General features: G+C 40.9%; 1 protein-coding gene across 1 annotated transcript; it reads left to right on the plus strand.

Annotated features, from left to right (window-relative positions):
* Positions 1 to 2,139: 2,139 nt before the first annotated feature.
* Positions 2,140 to 15,505, plus strand: satb1a (SATB homeobox 1a). The gene is made up of 10 exons (XM_073463382.1): positions 2,140 to 2,356; positions 2,473 to 2,649; positions 2,735 to 2,861; positions 4,561 to 4,684; positions 5,922 to 6,033; positions 7,312 to 7,847; positions 9,534 to 9,731; positions 11,197 to 11,352; positions 13,349 to 13,552; positions 14,645 to 15,505. The coding sequence occupies exons 1-10, from the start codon at positions 2,140 to 2,142 to the stop codon at positions 15,503 to 15,505; spliced, it is 2,712 nt and encodes a 903-aa protein (XP_073319483.1).
* Positions 15,506 to 20,798: the final 5,293 nt, after the last annotated feature.

Raw genomic sequence — 20,798 nt, forward strand, 5'->3', positions numbered from 1 at the left:
AGTATAGTATTGTATAGCATAGCATAGTATAGTTTCATATAGTATAGTTTCGTATAGTATAGTATAGTTTTGTATAGTTTCATATAGTATAGTTTCATATTGTATAGTTTCGTATAGTTTTGTATAGTTTCGTACTTTAGTATATACTTTTAGTATACTTATAGCGCTATATGGCTTATAGTGTTTTGCATAGCATATTATACTGACACACTATATTATAGTGTAGTATAGTTTCGTATAGTATAGTACAGTATAGCATAGCATAGTATAGAATAGTATAGTTTTGTATAGTTTCATATATTATAGTTTCGTATAGTATAGTTTCATATATTATAGTTTCGTATAGTATAGTATAGTATAGTTTCGTATAGTTTCGTATAGTATAGTATTGTATAGTTTCGTAAAATATAGTTTTGTATGGTATAGTATATACAGTATAATCTAGTATAAAGCAACTAAAGTATATTGTTGCTTTTATAATCCACTCCAATATTTTACTGCATATACTATACAGCATTTTACTTTAGTATACTTATAGCTCTATATGCCTTATAGTGTTTTGAATAGCATATTATACTATGACACACTATATTATAGTATAGTATAGTATAGCATAGTAGACTATGGTATAGTATAGTATAGTGAGTATAGTACTTTTATAGTACATATAGTAATTTCATTGTACCTATACAATATATAGGCTACTATAATATTATTAGATATTATTATATACTATATCATACCATAGTACTGTAATTGCAGTGGGTTATAGAGCTCATCCTTGGCGGCACTGAGTAAAAACTGTGATTATCCACATATAAAACCGACAATCTTGTATAATAAAACATCAGCGTTCAAAAGTTAATATCAGTCAGGCACTTCCACCTCGTCCTGCTCCACTTTGTTACCATGGAGAGCTCCAATACCCTAAAGACAATAATAAGTGCGTGCACAGCATGCGGCAGAAAATAATAAATAGATTTATGCGCAATTGTCACATTTAATACATTTACGGAGCGCGCTAGTGAATTCATTATTACACCATATGCTAATGCAGCTGGGTCCGCGTATTTATGAGTCTGTGCGTGTGTGTGTTTGTGTGTGTGTGTGTGGTGGGGGGGTCTCTCTCTCTCTCTCTCTCTCTCTCTCTCTCTCTCTCTCTCTCTGTTCGCGTGCGCACAGGGCTTTGAAGTGAAACCAACTGCTGTCCCGGAGTCAGAGCTGTGCTGTAATATATGATAGGGAATGTACTCCAGCAGCTCCGAGCCGTGTATTGTTCTCTCCTGAGCCTGATCCACAGTAGCAGCATGTCCCGGTGCTCTGGATGGGAGGTCGCTCTGAACTTGCGCTAAGGCCAACCTATCGTCACACCGGAAAGGAGAACCAGGAGGAGGGATAAGGAACAAAAAAATACTTAGAGAGTAAACATAACGTCGATGTTAAACAGATGGTTGTAAAGCTAAAGGACGCGTGCCGACATCCAGAAGACGCGTTTCTGTTCCGTGATCAATGGAAGCGAGGATAACACATGGATACTGCCGATGTCTACAGGAACGGGCTGCTGTTGAGGTGTGATGGCAGGTCGGACACTGAAACAGGTTGGTTTCGCCCCGATCAAACTTCAGCAGAACCAGACGTGGGACGATTAGCGCGCATTTAAGAGCTGACGATGAACTGAATCACTGTCGCTTACAGCGGCGCGCCTGGAGAAGACAGCAGGTTTATTATGGGAAGCTGCGCTGTGGCATTCGCTGGACTTTTACTGGAATTAGAGGGTTATCCCAGTCGCTGCATCTGGGTGAAGGTCATCCCCTACTACTGATCCGGATATCCTTCAGATCTAAGTGTGTGTGTGTGTGTCAAAATTGTGCTTTCTAATTTTCCTGTTAGAGACAGAGCTGTAAATGACTAAATCAGCTTTCTTTCACACTCTACCACACTCACCAGGTATGCAGATATATGTGTGCCTGTGCAAAAGTTACTTTAAACTATATGTAGCCTAATTTATATATGTAAAAAGGGTCACTTCTGACCACACAGACATACTATAAAGGTAATGAGTGTTTTTTTTTGTTTGTTTATCTCATACAGTCTTGAATTTTTAAGTGTCTGTGTCTCTGTATCAGTGTGACACCACAGATGGACGCCCTGTGTAATGGTGCCAAGAAACCCGAGGGCAGTGATCCTGTTGTAGACCCCCGGCCACCTCCTGCCAAGCTGGCTCGACTGGAACAAAACGGAGCGGGACCCTCGGCCCAGGAGAGGAGCAGGCAGGGGAGTCCTGTAGCCAAGAAACCCTGTCTGGCCCAGAAACCGACCACAGCGAGGCCACAGAGCAAGAACTGGCACAGCAAAGGTACAGGGGCTTATATGAGGAAGCTCAGTCTGGATGTTCTTCTTTCTTGAAACATGATATTACAGATGAGGTGTATGTGTCATGCTCTGCGACATAATCTGTGTCCGTCACCTCAGGGAGTCTGTTGCCGGTGTTCTGCGTGGTGGAGCACAAGGAGAACCCTCTGGAAAGAGAGAGGAGAGAAGAACACGCTGAGTTTGTGCTGGTCAAGAGAGATCTGCTGTTCAACCAGCTGATAGAGATGGCCCTGCTGACACTGGGCTACTCGCACAGCTCTGCCGCACAGGCCAAAGGTGCAGAACGCAAATGCACGAAGAGTAAAAGGACATAAAAACGTCAATTGTTTTCTCATATTTTTTACTTTTTGTGTGTGTTCAGGTCTGATCCAGGTGGGCAAGTGGAACCCGGTGCCTCTGTCCTGTGTAACAGATGCTCCTGACGCCACAGTGGCTGATATGCTGCAGGATGTTCACCATGTTATTACCCTTAAAATACAGCTGCACAGGTAGGAAGCTCACATCACATCTGTTACAGCCAGGTTCTGCTCCTTTTCCCGTCTGTGTGGTGTCTAGAAAGAGTCTAAAAGACCCCCACCACCCACCGTCTCTAATTTGTAGTGAGAAAATAAAACAGCCAAAGGGCATGGACCAAATCAGACCCATAAAAATGTATTTTGGTGTGCAATCTCCAGCAGAGAATTTTCTTATTCTATTGTAATGCCATTAGATTAAGTTTTAATGGGTGATTTTTATTTGCTTGTTGCAATGAATATGAATGAGGACTTTTAATAGTGGGAGACATTAAAAGTTATTTCCTGTAACATTTTTGAATGATGAATGTGCCTTCCATTTATGTTACAGTGGCCTTTAGTTGTGCCACATATTGGGTCTCGGGTCAGATTCACCACGAGAGTTAGGACAGTGCAGCATTTTATTATTACAAGATACAAAAGTACAGAGGTTAATATTGGCCGTTCCCAGAGCAGACATGTTGACCAATAACATTAACATTCAGACATCGTTAATTTTATCATTTACTCCTGTGACTGTGGTACCCCTGCTGTGACACGGCAAATATGAAGGGCAAAAATGACAAGTGTAAGCGTAAATAAATGAATAAATGTAGAAATAAATAATTAAATACATAAATAAATGAATAAATAAATAAATACATGCAGAAGTTAATGTATTTTTTACATTTATTTATTTATTTATTCATTTATTTATGTATTCTCACATGTATTCATGTATTTATGTATGTATTGCCACATGTATTTATTTATGTATTTCTGTGTCTGTATGTTAATAACATAGGCAGTCCAACCTCAGTCTAAAGCGGATAAACAGATTGTCTGTTGCGGTGTGATCAGATCTATTACTGCTGCTTTGACCTGACCCGTACACAAGTGCTCAGCAGCGCCAGTTTCTGTCCTTCATAGTCAAAATGTTTTCTGTAAAAACGCTAATTGTCTCGAAGAAAGAAGGATGAGTTTATTCATTTAATTGATTAGTTTATGACGAAATTTAGCTTCCTCCCACAGCCCAGACTTTCATCCACACCCATCAAAGTGTGTGTTTCCTGCCCATCACCACTTCATGCTGGGAGAGGCTCTATATAAGCAAGTAACAAACTTTTTGGGATATCTATTTTTTAAAGGGGCCCTCCACTGATTTGACACCTGAAGGTCAGTTTACTAATTACAAGAAGTACTTGAAAGCCTGTGAAAAACAACCCAATCAACAGATTAAATGTTGGCAATGTATGTTTCTGTAAAGCACGGCTACGTTGAACCTTCTTTAGGTTCAGTTTTCAATTTTATCTTGTTGGCCAATGGCCTGGTTGGGTTTAGGCACAAAAATCACTGGGTTAGGGTTGGGAAAAGATTATGTTTTGGCTGGTTTTGTCGCCACAAAAAACAGCTGGAAAATGTCCCAACGTCTGGTTAAAAGTATGGCGACAGGGCTGGTGAAAACAATCATATGGGAGCTTTTTGGAGTCTGATGATGTCTTTAAATTACATTATGGGACTTAAAGGAGCCAAAGTTCTTGGAGTTTAAATCATATTGAGCACTAAATGTCATGTTTGTCGATTGTGAGTTGCCTGACTTTATGGAAGTGCAGCACTAAATCACTGGACTCCCCCGTTTAACTGTAATATATAAAAATTCTGCAACTCAAGTGTTTTTAATTTGCTCTTTGTCCAGCTGCCCCAAATTGGAGGACTTGCCGGCCGAGCAGTGGAGTCACTCCACAGTGAGAAACGCTCTGAAGGAGCTCCTCAAGGACATGAACCAGAGCACTCTGGCCAAGGAGTGCCCACTGTCCCAGGTATAACACACACACACACACACACACACACAGCTAACATGCAAAGAAGTTCAGGTTGTAAGTGTTATGTATTTGCCTTTCCAAAGCCCTCCGAGTTTGTGTGTGTTTTGTGCCTACTTTGACACTTGCAGCAGAGTGAGCGTGTGGTCCAATAGTTAGACAGGAAGTCAGATGCAGAGGTAGATAAGGTGTGGGGGCAGAGCGCGAGAGAGGAATAGATAAAGAGAGATGGTTATCTGTTAAAAAGCCCTACTGCCTGGGCTGCTGCCTATCTTAATTCTCTCCACTGCCAACCTGTCTGTCCGCCTGTCACTCTGTCTGTCTGTCTGTCTGTCAGCCTCACCCTCCATCTTACTCTCTCACTATCTGTCCATCTCTCTCACTCGTTGCTATTTCTCTTTTTCTGCACTCCTGACTGATTCAGCAATAACATCCATATCTGGTTTTAAGATCTCCTTCAATTCTGGGGTGTTTAATTAAGCAAATACAGACGCAACTGCAGAAATACTGTTACATTAATGATGCAGTATTTGGGGGAAGGCCTCTTTATGAATATTCATAATTATCAACTTAGTCTATCTGTTATTTTGCCTGAGGGTGCGAAGGACATCTACAGTTGGATAAAGATTGCTCGCTATCTCCCTCTTCTACAGACTCCTTCCTTCTCTGCAGATCTGATACAAGTCAATCCTCCCTCCCCCATCTTTCCTCCCCCATCTCTCTCTCTCTCTCTCCCTCTCTCTTTCACTCTCTCCCGCCTATCACTCCCTTTACCCACTCTGTTGTTTGCAAGAAGCAGATTAAAACAAATATGAGAAGATGAAAGGTGTAATCAGATGGAAAGATTGCAGAAGAGGACGGTCTTTGGGGAAAAACTGTGTGTGTGTGTGCGTGAGGAAATGTGTGTGTGTGTCTGTGTGTGTTTTTGCCTGAGTGTGAGTGAGGCAGACAGACAGAGATGCATAGTCTCTGATGACCTCTAGTGTACACACACACACATATACAGTATGCACGCACACATACATGCATGCATACACATTCTGTGTTAGCACACGCGGAGCTCCCACACTGACACACTCATCTGTCTTTATTATCCTATTTACCTGGGGGTCTTTTTAATAACACAGATCTGAGTTCATTAATATCAGATGTGTGAACAGCTGAGACACCCAGGCCGCCCATAGCAGGAGCTGGGAAACTGTAATGAATTTCTATTGTCTTTCCCCCTCTGTTTCAGAGTATGATATCATCTATTGTAAATAGCACTTACTATGCAAATGTCTCAGCTGCCAAGTGTCACGAGTTTGGTCGATGGTACAAGCACTTCAGGAAGACCAAATGCTTCAAAGGTGAGGGATTTCAATCAAGCCTGCAAACATTAAGTGTCTGATAAGTCTAACAGCATGTCCTACCATAAATCCATACTAGAGTCTCAGTCTACACAGTCCGTTCTATACTAACAGGAAATTGTATAATGTGTGAGACGTCAGACATCAATTAAACGGCGACTTTGGAAAGTCACTGGTATTTAAACTTGAGAGGAGCGTCTCTCACTTGGATTTAGGGAGGGATGACTCAGAAACTCAGATCAAACTGTCAAACTCTGCAGTGCTGATCACATATGAAACACAATTCTGTTAATGTATGGCTCAAATGTTTTTTAACATAATTAATTAATATGAGAAATGTGTCACCCGGCTGCGATTGCTCCAAACCGGACCAGCCAATTTGCTCAGGAAAACATGGACACCCACAGCATGTTTGTATGGAAATTCTGTGAACTTCACAAGCAACAACAGCAGCTGATTTAACAGATTAGAGCACTTATAAAGACACAGGGGGAGCAAGCTTGTACCACATGCTTACAAAGACTTCTATCAAGCATAAATCCACTTAATGGAGATGAAAATGGCAACTCAGAGGTTGTTTTTTTCAGGGTTCCAAGTGCAATTGACTGCAGCATTTGTCCTTATTGATTCGGTGTGGTTGTAGGTTTTATACCTTTTGAGCAAAAGGGAATACAACAGTCATTTATATCTGTTTCTAAATCTAAAGAATATTGGTGTGTTTTCTGCTGCATTGACAGTTCAGTTATATGAAAGACCATCTGCCAAGCAGTGAAATACTTAATTTGAACTGTTTTCCCCCAAATGTTTCTCAAGGTGTCTCAGTAACACCTGAAATTTATTCAAACATTTCCAGCTGTGAGCTGCTGCTCCATCTAATTTTTGCATTGCATTATGGGAGAATAGTGTGTCCCTCAACAGCACACTCAAAAACCAACCGTTTTTAATAAGCATGCCATCAAATCTGATTATACTGACGACTGAGTAAAGCAGCAACTAACGATTATTTTTTTATTGTTGATTGATCTGTTCATTATTTTCTGGATTAATCGATTAGTTGTTTATTCTATTAAATGTCAGAAAACAGTGAAAATTGTCAATCAGTGTTTTCAAAGCACAAATGTTTTCAAATATATTGTAAGATATTCAGTTTATTGTCATAAAGTAAAGAGTAAAAAGTAAAAAGTAAGAGTAAAGACACATTTAAGAAGCTGGAATCAGACACTATTATTATTTGGTGTATCAATAATTGTTCATCTGTCTTTCCTTTTCCTTCACCAGAGATTGACAGCTTCTCCGACCAGTCCGCACATATCACCCTCACCCAGCAGCCAATCACAAGCAGCCCAGCTGATCAGAGCTCCACCCTTCTTTTCTCTCGTGGAGAAGTTCCTAACATATGTGGCCGGCCCCCACTTGGCCTGCGCCCCCATGGGTTGGTAACCCAACCTCTGAGCTCTCAAATGGTCAACCAGCAGCTTGTGATGGCCCAGTTTCTCAATCAGCAGTATGCTGTCAGCCGTATGCTGGCTGGCCAAGGTCTCTCACCCTCCCCACAGCAGTATCTCAACCACCCGCCTGTAGGTCGGGCTCCTGCCAAGGTCTTCTCCAAAGCCCCTGATTCCCAGGCCCCGCAGCAGGCACACTGTGGCCAAGGGGGAGGCCCCACAGTCGGGCTGCAAAGCCAGACGTCGGCTGGGTCTTCTGTGGGGCCAACGGATGTGCCAATTGAGATCTACCACTGTGTGCGGGAGGAACTGAAGAGAGCAGGCATCTCCCAAGCCATCTTTGCCCGGGTGGCCTTTAACAGGACCCAGGTATGGATCACATAGATCACAGTGACTGTGATCTGAATTAAACTGTTTGCAGGTGATTATCTTCTGGAAGCGTTTTCAGGTGTTGCGGTTGGAGCAGTGTCTTCTGTGAATATGTGGTTTGATGGTTGGCACGCTGGCATGGCCTTTGCCGCAGTGCCCCCTCCCCCCATGCATGTGTGTATGTGTGTGTGTGTTTGTGCCAGCTCTCTGCAGCACAAAGCTGGTGCCAGCACTGAAGCAGCTGCTGGGCCAACTAATCACAACCCCTTAGAGAAATGTTGTCTCCCTCTCTACCTCTTCTTCTATCTTACTGTCCCTCCATCTTGCCACCTTTCACTCTCGCAGCCCTTCTATTCATTTACTACCACCTCTGATTGTTAATGCAACTTTTTAAAAAATCGTTGCCTTCCTCTTTCCATTGGTCTCCCTCATTTTTGTCTCACTCTGATCGCCTCTAACACTGAAATGCCACCTTATCCGTGTCCATCATCTTACATCCAACACCACACCCAAAGGGATGGAGCTCAGAGGACAGGCTAAGCCCACTGTTATTATTATTCTTATTATTATTATTACCGTCATTATCATTTTCATCACAATAAGCAGAGCTAGTTATTATCCACCCCCATGTTTTCCCCATTGCCAAGTCCAAGGTGCTCCAGCCCTACAACTTTGGCATGATGCCAAGATGCCATATAAAAGTGAGGGGAGCATTTGTCATGAAGCCTCCATCTATTTGGAGGGAGGGGTTTTGTTGGGTGGATCCAAAGATGACCCATGATTTGAATAAGAAGGCCGTTTCCCATCCCTCCATTTCCGTGTCAGTGTGAAATCTGATTTCTTTTCAGGAAGGAAGCCCTACAATCTGCATGTGATGTTTGAAGGCTTTCCTGCATAAACACATACACAATAATGCTGGCTCTACAGGCATGCTTAGCTGACTGGGAACTGGCTCTGTATCATCTATAGCTGTGAAACACTAAACCACAGGAACTTGACAAGGTTTGAATGAGATCCAGATTTGGGTTGGAGGGGCTTTTGCAAAATTCCTTCAGGCACATGAGAAACTTTTTATTAGGATCTTTGTTTTATGATTAAGGGGCAAAACCATAATCTTTAATAATCTGGTCCATCAAGCCTCTGTCCAATTAAATGTTTTCTACCTTTATTTTGTACATCATACAACTTGCAGTTTAAAAGAAGAGCTCAACATTTTGAAAAATGCGCTTCTTAGCTGAGAGTTACAGAAAAATATCAATACCACTCACTTCTATGCAGTAAATATATAACTAGAGCCATTAAACAATAAGATTAGCTTGGTTTAGGGACACAGGCAGCCTGGCTTCATCCCAAAGGCCTACCAGCACATGAAAAGCTAACATTATAACTACAACATTATATCTCCTTTGTTGATACTGAAAGGCAAAAACAACAAGTTGAGCTTTTCCCCCAGTTTCCCATCTATATGCTAAGCTAAGCTAACCTGCTGGCTGTTGCTTCATATTTAACAGACAGATTTAAGAGTGGTGTCGATCAAAGATAACTGTGATGGTGACCCCCGCAATATTTTCACCACAGTAATCAGTTTCTCAGAACAGTCATCCAAAACCACTATACACCAGTTTTCCTGAATTAATTTGTGTGTATTACTGTGTGACTATCAATGTGTGTGTGTGTCTTTACCAGGGCCTGCTGTCAGAGATTCTACGGAAGGAGGAGGACCCCAAACACGCCTCCCAGTCTTTGCTGGTCAACCTGCGGGCCATGTACAGCTTCCTGCAGCTCCCTGAGGCAGAGAGGGAGCGCATCTACCAGGAGGAGAAAGACAGAAGCCTGACTGGATTCACCCCTGGCTGCAATAATACACCTCCAAGACCCACACAGGTCAGCCAGCAGACAGACTGCGAGAGAGAGAGAGAGAGAGAGAGAGAGAGAGAGAGAGAGAGAGAGAGAGAGAGAGTGAGAGAGAGAGAGAGAGAGAGAGAGAGAGATGAATGTTGTTTACCTCATCAAAAGTAAAGAGACAATCTTTCACATGAATTGTACGGATGCACAGAGGGTTAATTTTAACAATGGCATTTAAAAGAGGATGTGATCAACAACAAACCATAAATGATCATATTAGGGACTTGTTCTGAAGCCGCTGACCTTTCCTCTAATAGCACCACCATTAGATGTCGAGACAGCAAAGAACAAACTGCAAGGAAGGATATATTTGCTTCTCTCAGGATGGTTTGTAATTCATTTGGTGATCCCTTAGCTGTGATCCCATCATCAGGTCAAAATTGCAATTTGACAAATACTATTTTTTAAACCAAATACCTCCAAAGGTAGTCATATTAGCTACAGCTGTACTTTGTGTTTAGGGCTTATTAGCAAATGTTAGCATGCTAACGGTAAACCGTGATGGTGAGCATTGTAAGCATTATACCTGTAAATGCATGTGAGGATTGTAATTGTGAGCAAGTTAGCATGTAGCTTTGACAGTGAAAATAGTGGACTGAGCCACCAATGAAGTGCCATCTTTGCAGTACTTGACTCTGCCTAACTCCCAGCTAATCCAAAATGGGCAAAGAGGTGGAGCATGGGTGGAGCTGAAGCCCACCTAGCTGGAAGCTACCAAGTCAGCCACAGCTGACAAGCTAGCTGTGTGTCTGTGTTTGAGTTTAATATTGTCAGCACTCACCAGTTTCTTTCTGTTATCCTCCAGTGATTTCTTTTCCTACCCCCATACAGTGGTCAGGAGCAGGGAAATTAGGTATAGAGACCAAAATTGTTTTTTTGTACCAGGCTGCAAACGTGTCCTGGGTTGTCTGGGGTTTGACTATCTTTTTTGGAACGCCTCAAATGACCATTTATGGAACTGCAGTTTTTGGTACTTCTGTGTTGGCTTCATTTTTCAGCCCTGGAGGTTGCTGCTTGGATGAGATCTGCGCCCTTGATCGCTTCATCTCTTTTGTTTTTTCCACCCATTTCCTCCCAATCTGCTATCAGCTCCCTGTTCAGTACACTGCTGACACCCTCTGTTGCCCTGGAGAGGGTGCAGACTGCCACATGTTTCCTCTAATATACATGAAGTTGCCAGCTGTTTCTCCCGCCAGGGAGGAGCTTCTTTTTTAGGGAGCATCATGTAAATCGGCTCATGCTGCCCCCCCGGTTACACCTTCCCTTTATATGGACACTTATAGGGCTGCATAAAGGAGATGATCCCTCACTGGCTTCCCATCTCAGAATACTTAAAAGTGATTTTGCCAGACTGCAAATTGTCTTTCTTCTATATTAGATTGATTTGCTTCAAAGGCTTGCTTTTAAAATGACTTTTCTTGTCTTCTTGTCCGTCTCTTTTTAGGCACGACTGTCCCCAGTTGCAGGAGACAGAGGACTGAGGACGGACAGTTGCGTTCTCAACGTAAGCGCTTCTATCTACGAGGAGATTCAGCATGAGATGAAGAGAGCCAAGGTGTCACAAGCTCTGTTCGCAAAGGTTGCCGCCTCCAAGAGTCAGGTACTTGCTAGCTTCCTGTTGTGAATCTGATGCAGATGTCAAGTCTTAAACACACACATATTTAATGTTTCTAAATTGTTCAAATTCAGCTTCTCCGATGAATCCATTTCCTCAGTTAAAGCAGGGGTGGCTGGTGTGTGTGGAGGGAAGCCCAGATAATCAAGCAGCAGCTGTACTCTGCAGAGGACTATCATCAGTGCATCAGACTGCTATTGTGTCCTAAATTATCTCCTTAATAGTCACCATACAAAAACACGTGCACGCATTCACACCACTTATTTGTGCACATAGACGTACTGTACTAGCGCACGCATGCACACAAGCAAACAGATTCACTAATACCCACACACACACACACACACACACACAGGCATGATTTGAGTGTTTATTGTTCTCATTTTTATGGCGGCCCCATAAGCTTGTTATTGCCTTTTGTTTTGAGGATAATTTCCCTTCATGGAATGGGGGGATTTTAGCTGTCTCATTTTCTCTTCCTCTTGTGCATGTATCCAATTTTCACTTTTCTTTCTTCCTTTCTCTCTTCCTCCCATCTCTCTACTCATCATGAAAATGTTTGGAGGTCATTCAGCGGTCATGCCAGTAGAGACAGGTGGTCCAAAACCCCTGAGGTTCTTTTTCTATCTCTTTGCTGGCCTCCCTTTTTACTTTACTTTCTCTATGTTCTCTTTATCTCTCTCTTTTTCTCCCTCTCCCTCTCTTCTGTATTACCCGGCTGTTTGGCAGGCATAACCGTGCTGGATCTCTCTGTTCTATCTGCACTGTGCATCTGGATGGCATTGTGTGCTAGACTTGGGCTACAGCCAGGTGTATGTGTGTGTGTACGCGTGAATCTGTGTGTGTGTGTGCATATCAGCCTGCTTGCAAACGTAATCATGCTCCAGTTCATGAATCTGAAACTAGCTTGGCTTTACCCTCCTCAATCTGCCACTCACAAGTTTCTTCCCTGGTGATGCAGAGAAAAGATTCGAGCTAATAAGAAAATATCTCCATCATCTTTTGCCTTTACCATTAGAGGATCTACCTCCTACTTTATTTATGTTTGTATATTAAGAGCAAACAAGAGACAAATGAGATGCTTTACAACATGAACCCAATTTGGATGAATGTAAAAAGTAAATTATTGTGAATTCATAGTTTATAGACCTCTGCAGTTATTACCACATATATCTAATTAAGTTCTAATTAGTCACAAAATTAATAGGAGAGTGGGTGTATGGGGGTGACATGAATTAAAACTCATTGTATAAATTTTCATGGTGTTGCCATGGCAATTTTGATGTCAAAACTGTTAGGGTCCACACTATACAACAGAAAATATTATATTTTGCTCATATGCTGCATAAATGTTGAAAAAAGAGGAACAAACTAAAATTGTCTTTACAATTAAACAGCAACTCCATTTGGAGGCAGGTAGTCTGCACCTGTAAACTTCCCCAGAGGTGGATACCTGGTCAATCCAGGCAACATGTTTTACATAATTCTTTATAAAAGACATGAGATTACATCAAACATTCAATCCATTTCCTGTTTAATGCACCAACAGCCAAACAGAAAACTTAAATGGGAATTTAATAATTATAAATTATCCCAAAGATCTTTTCTGCATTTTAATCTCTTACAACATAACATATTGGCATTTATCAGATAATGTGTATGCCTATACGGTATATCTGTGATAGGCCAACATTGGCCAACCAATTGATATTGCTTCTGTTAGGTATATGAAGATGAGCTTCTTTATGAAGAAATATTCACTAATTAATGAAGTAATTACCAAGATTATTATCTAAATTAGCATGGCTAATGGATATGTCTGTTATATCATGGCAGTTATGACAGGACATTTGGCAGCTCAGCAGCTTCTTGTTGCAAAATGCAAGTTATTTTTCTCCTTATTGTCGGAGGAGGTCAGATAGAATTGCACCAAGAGCTATATTATACATGCTAAATAGGGGCCTTACCCTTCCTCCTGCAGGGCTGGCTGTGTGAGCTGCTGCGTTGGAAGGAGGACCCCAGTCCAGAGAACCGGACCCTGTGGGAGAACCTGTGCATGATCCGCCGGTTCCTCAGCCTCTCCCAGACCGAACGAGACGCTATCTATGAGCAGGAGAGCAGCAACACGGCGGCACAGCAGCACTGCACTGACAGGCTCACGCTGCTCAGCAATGACAATACACTGGTGAGACCACAACAACAAAATAAACACAACACCTCTTCACACAGACTGCTGCTACTAACAGTAGAAAATCCAAAATGTTTTCTTTTTCCATCTTATCTTATGAGCTATACCGAAAAAGCAATTTGGAATCAAAAACAAAACATTAGCAGCAAAAGGCAAGCAGATAAGTAACTGTTACCCTCCAATCAACAATGTGTATGACAGGAAGCTGCCCTTTACATGAGGGCTTGGGTTGACATGTCTTTCAGTTTTGTAAGGCACCTTACAAAATCAATTTAAGACAAATCGAAATCTTCTCTTAGAAGAAAGAAAATACATCTCATTGAATCTCGGGAGTCATCACACAGATCTTGGGAATGTGCAGCGGTGCCACAGTAATGACAGCTAAATGCCAAAAATGGCAGATAAAAGATGATAACCACTTTGAGCAGTGATCCGTGTGGCTGATAGTTATTTTATGGCTCAGTTATAGCACAGACTCCCAGTTAACATGTCAAAAATTAGTTGTGTATCTCTTTGTGAAAGCACAGAATGGTGCCTGGGGGTATTAACAGCAGGACATGAAGACTTGACATGTACTGGTTCTGACACTGATTGGTTCTGTGGACATGAACCCTGGATGGCTGCATTGCACAGCTCGAACAAGTGAGGTCAAATGAAGGACAGAACTTTCCCCGATTGCTATATTTAGATTCTTTAGAGCTCCCACGAGAGACAATTGTGAAGTAACAGCAAAGCATGTTTAGTCTTTGGTCGTTATCTGAGAGCAGCTCTGATGACAGTGAGTCAGTGTTTGTAATTTAGAGAAAGAAAATTTGATGCCAGTTCTCTTTAACATACAGTAACCATCTAAAATGAATAGAGCATGTTTCATCAATCAGTGAAGTAAATCATTATATAGCCAATAATCGTACCTTTAAAAATAGAATCTGCAATAAAATGCTAAAAAAACTAAAAAATTGTTCTTTTATTTGTAATACCTATCACTTCAAATCATACAAATACATTTCTGTATTTCTACTGTATGTCTCTTTAAAGCACTTTTGTCTGAATGGTGCTAAATAAATAAACTTGCCTTTTTTCTCTCATCAGTACCAACGCAACTCCCCGCTGCCACAGCAACACCATCTCCAACCACATCAGCCCCTGCAGCCCGAGGCACCACCTCACCCATCTCCTCTGCAACCATGTGCCGCCTCGCCAGCCGAGTCCGAGGCTGGGGGCAACTGGGGCCACATGAGGGTACGTCTGCAGGGCAGGGGCAGCGAGAGAGGGGACAGTAAGGACTGGGTCGAGGGTGGTGGAGGAGAGATGAGCAGTTTGGGAGGGGAGTGGGCTTGTACTGGTAGGGTGTGGGACAAGCATAATGAAAGCAAGGAGCAGGTGAGGGATGAAAATGTGGGCGAGGAAGGGATTAATGAGACCGTTGGAGACAGCAAAGTGAGCAGAACAAAGGAAAAACTCACTATGAAGTGGCCCGGCGCGAGGGATGATGATGATGCAGATAACAAAGTCGTAGATGGAGATGAGGTCCAAGGTGAGGGCTTAAGACTGTCCCATGAAGCACTGGGAATCCTGCAGAGCTTCATCCAGGACGTGGGCCTCAACCCGGACGAGGAGGCGGTCCACACCCTGTCGGCTCAGCTGGGCCTGCCCAAGCATGTCATCCGAAGATTCTTCAACAGCCAGGACCATGAGCAGCATCAGCACGATAGCCAGAGCCCGAAACACAGTCGAGACAAGCAGCATGGCTGTAAAGGGCCGAGCCTTTCCCAGGCAGACAGAACTGTGGAGGAGCAGGAGGAGGAAGGTGGTGGGAAGAGTGATACAGAAGAAAAAGAGGAGGAGAAGCAAACAGGAAGTGAAGGGAGCGAGATGACTGATTTGAAAGAATCAGATGTTGGCACTCAAACCATTCCCCCTCTAAAGGAGGAGCAGGAGAGCTTCATCTAACCCAAGCACTTGCAGAGACATACTGTATCTTGGATGACTCCCAGTGTTTTGGTGTTGGAGTCTTGTACAGCTATGTGTCCATAAAGGCTGTGGGAAGACTAAAAGATGACTTATTGTATATGTTTATACCACAGCTTAGAAGGATGCTGGTGTTTAAACATCGAGAGAGACAATAACTGTGGCTATATGTGCAGGTAATGTCATGATGTGTAGATATGTGTCTGGATGAATGGGACCCCCAATACAAAGAGCCTCAGATTACATATCATATTAAAAGAGTAAATGTCGTTGGTTGACTGATCTAAAGTTTGAGAAATGTTCATGCCAGAAATGCCTTGTAGAAAGTGGCACTGCCAATCTGTTATTATCAATTATCAATATGTCCATTGGTTTTCTTTTTACTATGTTTCAGTGTTTTGAATCAGATTTCAATCAGATTTGTCACTGTCATCTCTTACATTGTTCAAGTTTGTCTGTTACATTGTATTAAATATCAAGTTTCCTGATGGTGTTTTTAAATGAAATGTTGGCTGAAATGCTGAATGATATTTAGCATCTGGAATTCAAGCTTTTATAAATCCTCTGCATTTTTTACTGCAGTTCTTAAAGCTGTTGTAAGTGTTATTTTCTTATTAATGAGCGCTAAAGAGCTCTGTAATCCAGTGTTTGGTCAGTAACCCATGTCTCTCCTCCCTCCTCTCATGCAGTAAAAGATAAAAATATTTTTTTCTGGTATCCCTGCCCATTTTATCCAATCAGGACAGAGGCCGTCCTGTCTGCTCGTGAAGGCACAGAGAGCAGGATCCTCCTGGCGTAGAGAGGAGGGAGGGGATTGCTAACTGCAAAACGGACTGGAAGTCAGCTAAAATGACAACAATGCTCACAGCAGCTTTAATAAATCAGTGGACGAAACGGTAAATCTTTACAAGACCGTGTAACACCAGAATGTGAGTGGTCACTAAGGAACGAGTGAGGAATGATCTGATCAATGAATCGTTAAGAGTAGTTCTTGAATATCTTTGATTCAGGAACTATATAGCAGATAATGATGAGTTAATAGTGAACAGACTGGGAGATACTATATTAATGAATCGTTAGGTATTGATTAGTTCAGAAATATTTTTAAATTGACACATGGACCACTTTTCTTCATGAGTTGTTCCTGATTAACTGTGATTAACAGCCACTGAGCAGCACAAACTAGTAACGACTCATTCATTACTCCCTTAAATAAAATGATACATCATACGAGTGGTCTGTCATTACCTCATGATTACCTTACCATTACTTACCCTTTTCTAATAATCATGAAGGAGAAGCCTGTTCACTAGTAGCTCTTCATTATCTACTTTATAGTCCTTGAATCACAGTTATTCAGGAACAACTCATTGGACGTTCATGGATTAAGTCATTCCTAAAGTGTTTCTAAATAACTTCTCACATTTTGATGTCCTGTGTTGTTAAGATGAAACAATGAAAACAGACACATCTGATCAACATATGGACTTTTAAAGTGTGTCTACTGCAAATGAGTCAAATTTTTGTTCCTTTTTCCCCAACTTCCTTCACAATGTTAGATTTTGTAGAGCTCTAATTTGCTCCTGAACAAATCATAGTATAATTACAGTACTTCTATTAATGCATGAATCTCTAAATCTCCCAAAATATCTAGTTTTGTTATTTTGAGTGTCATGTTTACACATCCTGTGGTTGTCATATTGTGCTAATTTATCATTTGTACTGAAGCAGAGACAGACAACAATGAAGAATCTTTATAAAAGTATCCCTGAAAGTTTGTTTTGACAATAATCATCATTATCTGTTTCACAAGGAGCGTGCTGTATGGGGTGTTTCATCTTTGACTAGAAATATAAGACTGAAGCTGTGCAGAGTGTACATGAAATGTTCAAATTAAAAGACAGCACTTTCATTTGTAAAAATAAATAAATAAATAAGGGTAATTCATTATGTATGTAGGTATGGTCATTACTTCAAATCTGTTGTGAGCGTCTGATCTTGCAGTTGGTAACAATGATGGGTGACTAGTCTTCTCAAATTCATACAAATACGATAGGATACGACAGCAAATCACCATACTAACCGCTAACTGTAGATGCTGTTAACTAGTTAGCTCAGTTAGCCATGCGGCTAGTGGTGCCGGTCTGGGAGCTTGGATTGGCATTATGAAAAAGGACAGGCAGGGGCTAGCTGGTTAGCATGCTAAAGGCAAAAATTAAAGTTCTTACATAATGCACATTTAACTTAGATGTTTTCATTTGGTTCTGCTGCAGACATTTCACAGATCCATTTCATTATATAAATCAGAATTGGAAAAAATAGCGAAATATGATGTTTCTCACTAGAAAACTTTTTAATGCCTCATGTGATTGAACTGGAGGGCATCATGCTATTTCTGCTTTCTGACAAATAAAAAGATGGTTGTTTCTCCCTTAAGTGGCATAATATCAGCAGATGACCTTTGCACTTTTAAAGTTTTTAAACTTATTTAGTTGGGACATGTTAGCAATGTATAAAATTGGATTTGGGGACAGTTTATTAGATTTATCACACTAGAAAGTGTCTTTGAAACAGGCAAATAAGTCCAGTAAATAAGAGATGAAGCTCATTTGTCAGAGTGCTATTTTAAGACGAGCAATAGCCTGCTGCAAAAGAGCCATTAAAGAGTGAGTCAATAGTTTTAAATGTCCACTGTCTGTGCTGGCGTTATAGTTATTACTGATTATTTCCTCTTTTGCGACCGTGTCGGTGTGGGTGAATTGCTGCCATTGTTTCCAGCAATCAGACAATCTTGTTCTGTGTTGATCACCAGGGCTCTCTGTACCAGTGGATCTGTGTCTCTGTACGATCACATGTCCTTCAGTGCCAGCGTTTGTCTCCTTTTTATTCTTCTTTCACTTTATCTGTCTCAGCTGCTTCTTCTTTCTGTATCTCTGCCACTGACTCTCGTCTGTCTCTCCTCGGGACTTTTCACGGTGCAACATTCAAGCCCCATTTGGTCAGAATAGCTTTATAGAGTAATTCAATAAAGCTATGCTCTTTTTCTGTCATCTGTTTCCATGGCAATACCTTAGTCAGGGCCAACAAAAGGCCATGAAAGCCTCATCATCAGTGATATTAGCTATAATAATGATGATAATGGCGCTCTTGAAATGCCATTCCTGTGATGATGATGGTGGTAATGGCGATGATGGTCATTATGACTGCTTTGTGTTAACCCCCACCACTACACAAACGACCACACACACACACACACACACACACACACACACACACACACACACACACACACAGCACTACCGATGCACATTTGGCTCATTAATGCCACTTAATGTCACTGCCTGTGTGCATTTTCATATAGACTATTTTCCCATCAACACTGTCCTGCTGCTTTTGCTTCAGTTTGTTTTTGTGTTTTCTGTTTTGTCTGTAGGAAGCACTTTGGGATGAAGGTGTTTGATTAAAAGCACTCTACAGATAAAACTTGACTTGTCTGACCTCAGAAATTGCTGCAATTACGTCTCCATAAAACTATCCTAATTAACCCTCCTGTTGTAGAGGCCCTTCAGTGTTCTTGCTTATTCACGATGTGTTTTATTTCTCCTTGGTAGTGTGATCCACCACAACCTGGTGCACTGCCAATGCAGCATTCTTTCTTTTTATTTATATATTCATAAACTTGCCATCCACATACTACGTTGCTGTTTACTTATGCAAATAAGGAGCTTGAAAGCCACAGTTCATGTGCTGATAAAATTGTAATAGAATTTGCAATCTCCTGTGTGATTCAATCTCTGCGGTATGAAGTAATTGGACATCATCTATAATTGGAGTAATGTCAAAAATGATTTTTACAAACCTGTCTAATGGGATAGACATGTGACTACAGGAGACAACGCAATATTTAGGGCTGTGGTAAGCTCAAATTCAAGGAAGACAATCTGGGTGCTGTTTGTGGTCTGTGAGACTAAGTAAATAAGCCTTTCAATTATGGGAAATATGCATAACTTCATATACTGTATTTAAAATATTTGTCCTGACAGTTCATTTGGCTAGTGTAGCAATACTATAGCTTTACCAGAAGACGGTTGTTAAATCTGCACCCATTAAAAAAAAGGCAGCCTTTTTAAAGGGTTTATAAATTGCAGACATGTGACATCAAGTCAAGTCACAAGCTGTGCCGAGTAAAGTCAAGTCCCAAGTCGTGTCAGCCCTAAGACACTGCAGTATGTGGTCTTTAAAAAGAGAAAAGACAAGCTATTAATACCTGTCTAATAATGATATCATTGCCCAATATATCTAGCCTGTCCAAAAAGTAATATTATTATTGATATTCAGTAAAATAATCTAATTACCTTTCCATCACTTTTAAATAATCAAATACCGACAACTAGACTAATAAAAACTAAAAACAATATATAAATAAACTGAAGACATAAAATGAATATACACCATCCAAATATCCAATATATACAGACCATCCAAAACAAAAGAAATGTATCAACAACTAAATAACATATATGCATAATTTGTTTATATATACACTGATCTATAAAGCATTATTCAGTGTGTGCCCTAAAGTCCTACTAACTGTTAAGATATCATGCTAAAATATTACTTGAGTAAAAGTTTTAAAGTATCTGATATTAAGTGTACTTAAGTATCAAAAGTATCTTTTTAATAAATGTACTAATGCAAGTAAATTATAAATATTCTATGGGTCGACACATAATGGACAGGCCGACACTCAGCATTTTTATTATCTTTGATTATTGGAATCAATGCTTTTTAACCCGATTGCTAGTGAAATAAAATATATTATTAAATATTATCGTTAAAATAATAATTATTAAATGATCTGAATAGCATTCACTGTTTTTTATTCATTAGTAGGCCTACTTTGGCTCTGATGCAGCATGCAGGCTTCAAAGTAACTAGTAACTAAAATAATAACACAAATGTAGTGGAGGTAAAAGCAGTAGTTGCCTCTTAGATACAGTGACTTTTAAATATAAAGTAGAAGAACATGGACATTTTTAAGTAGAGTGACAGTACCTCAAGATTTTACTTAAGTACAGCACTTGAGTTAATGTATTTAGTTACATTCCATCACTGGCATTAGTGCAAAAAGCTGCAAAAACTACCATGTTACCTGTTATCTTGTTGTTCGTATCGTTGTCTGCTTCTCTATCTGTGTTAATGCAAACCAAAGCCTGATGAGTGAGAGCTCCCTTTGACTTTACTACACCACACTACAGACTGCCTACCTGCAGAC

Source organism: Pagrus major, chromosome 3 (genome assembly GCF_040436345.1).
Source record: "Pagrus major chromosome 3, Pma_NU_1.0".
Taxonomy (NCBI): domain Eukaryota; kingdom Metazoa; phylum Chordata; class Actinopteri; order Spariformes; family Sparidae; genus Pagrus; species Pagrus major.

Bases quoted from the DNA above. Each gene is read 5' to 3' on its own strand.
- satb1a (XM_073463382.1), top strand. From the start codon at position 2,140: ATGGACGCCCTGTGTAATGGTGCCAAGAAACCCGAGGGCAGTGATCCT. The intron at 2,650-2,734 runs GTGCAGAACGCA...GTGTGTGTTCAG, and splicing joins CTCTGCCGCACAGGCCAAAG to GTCTGATCCAGGTGGGCAAG. The intron at 11,353-13,348 runs GTACTTGCTAGC...TTCCTCCTGCAG, and splicing joins TTGCCGCCTCCAAGAGTCAG to GGCTGGCTGTGTGAGCTGCT.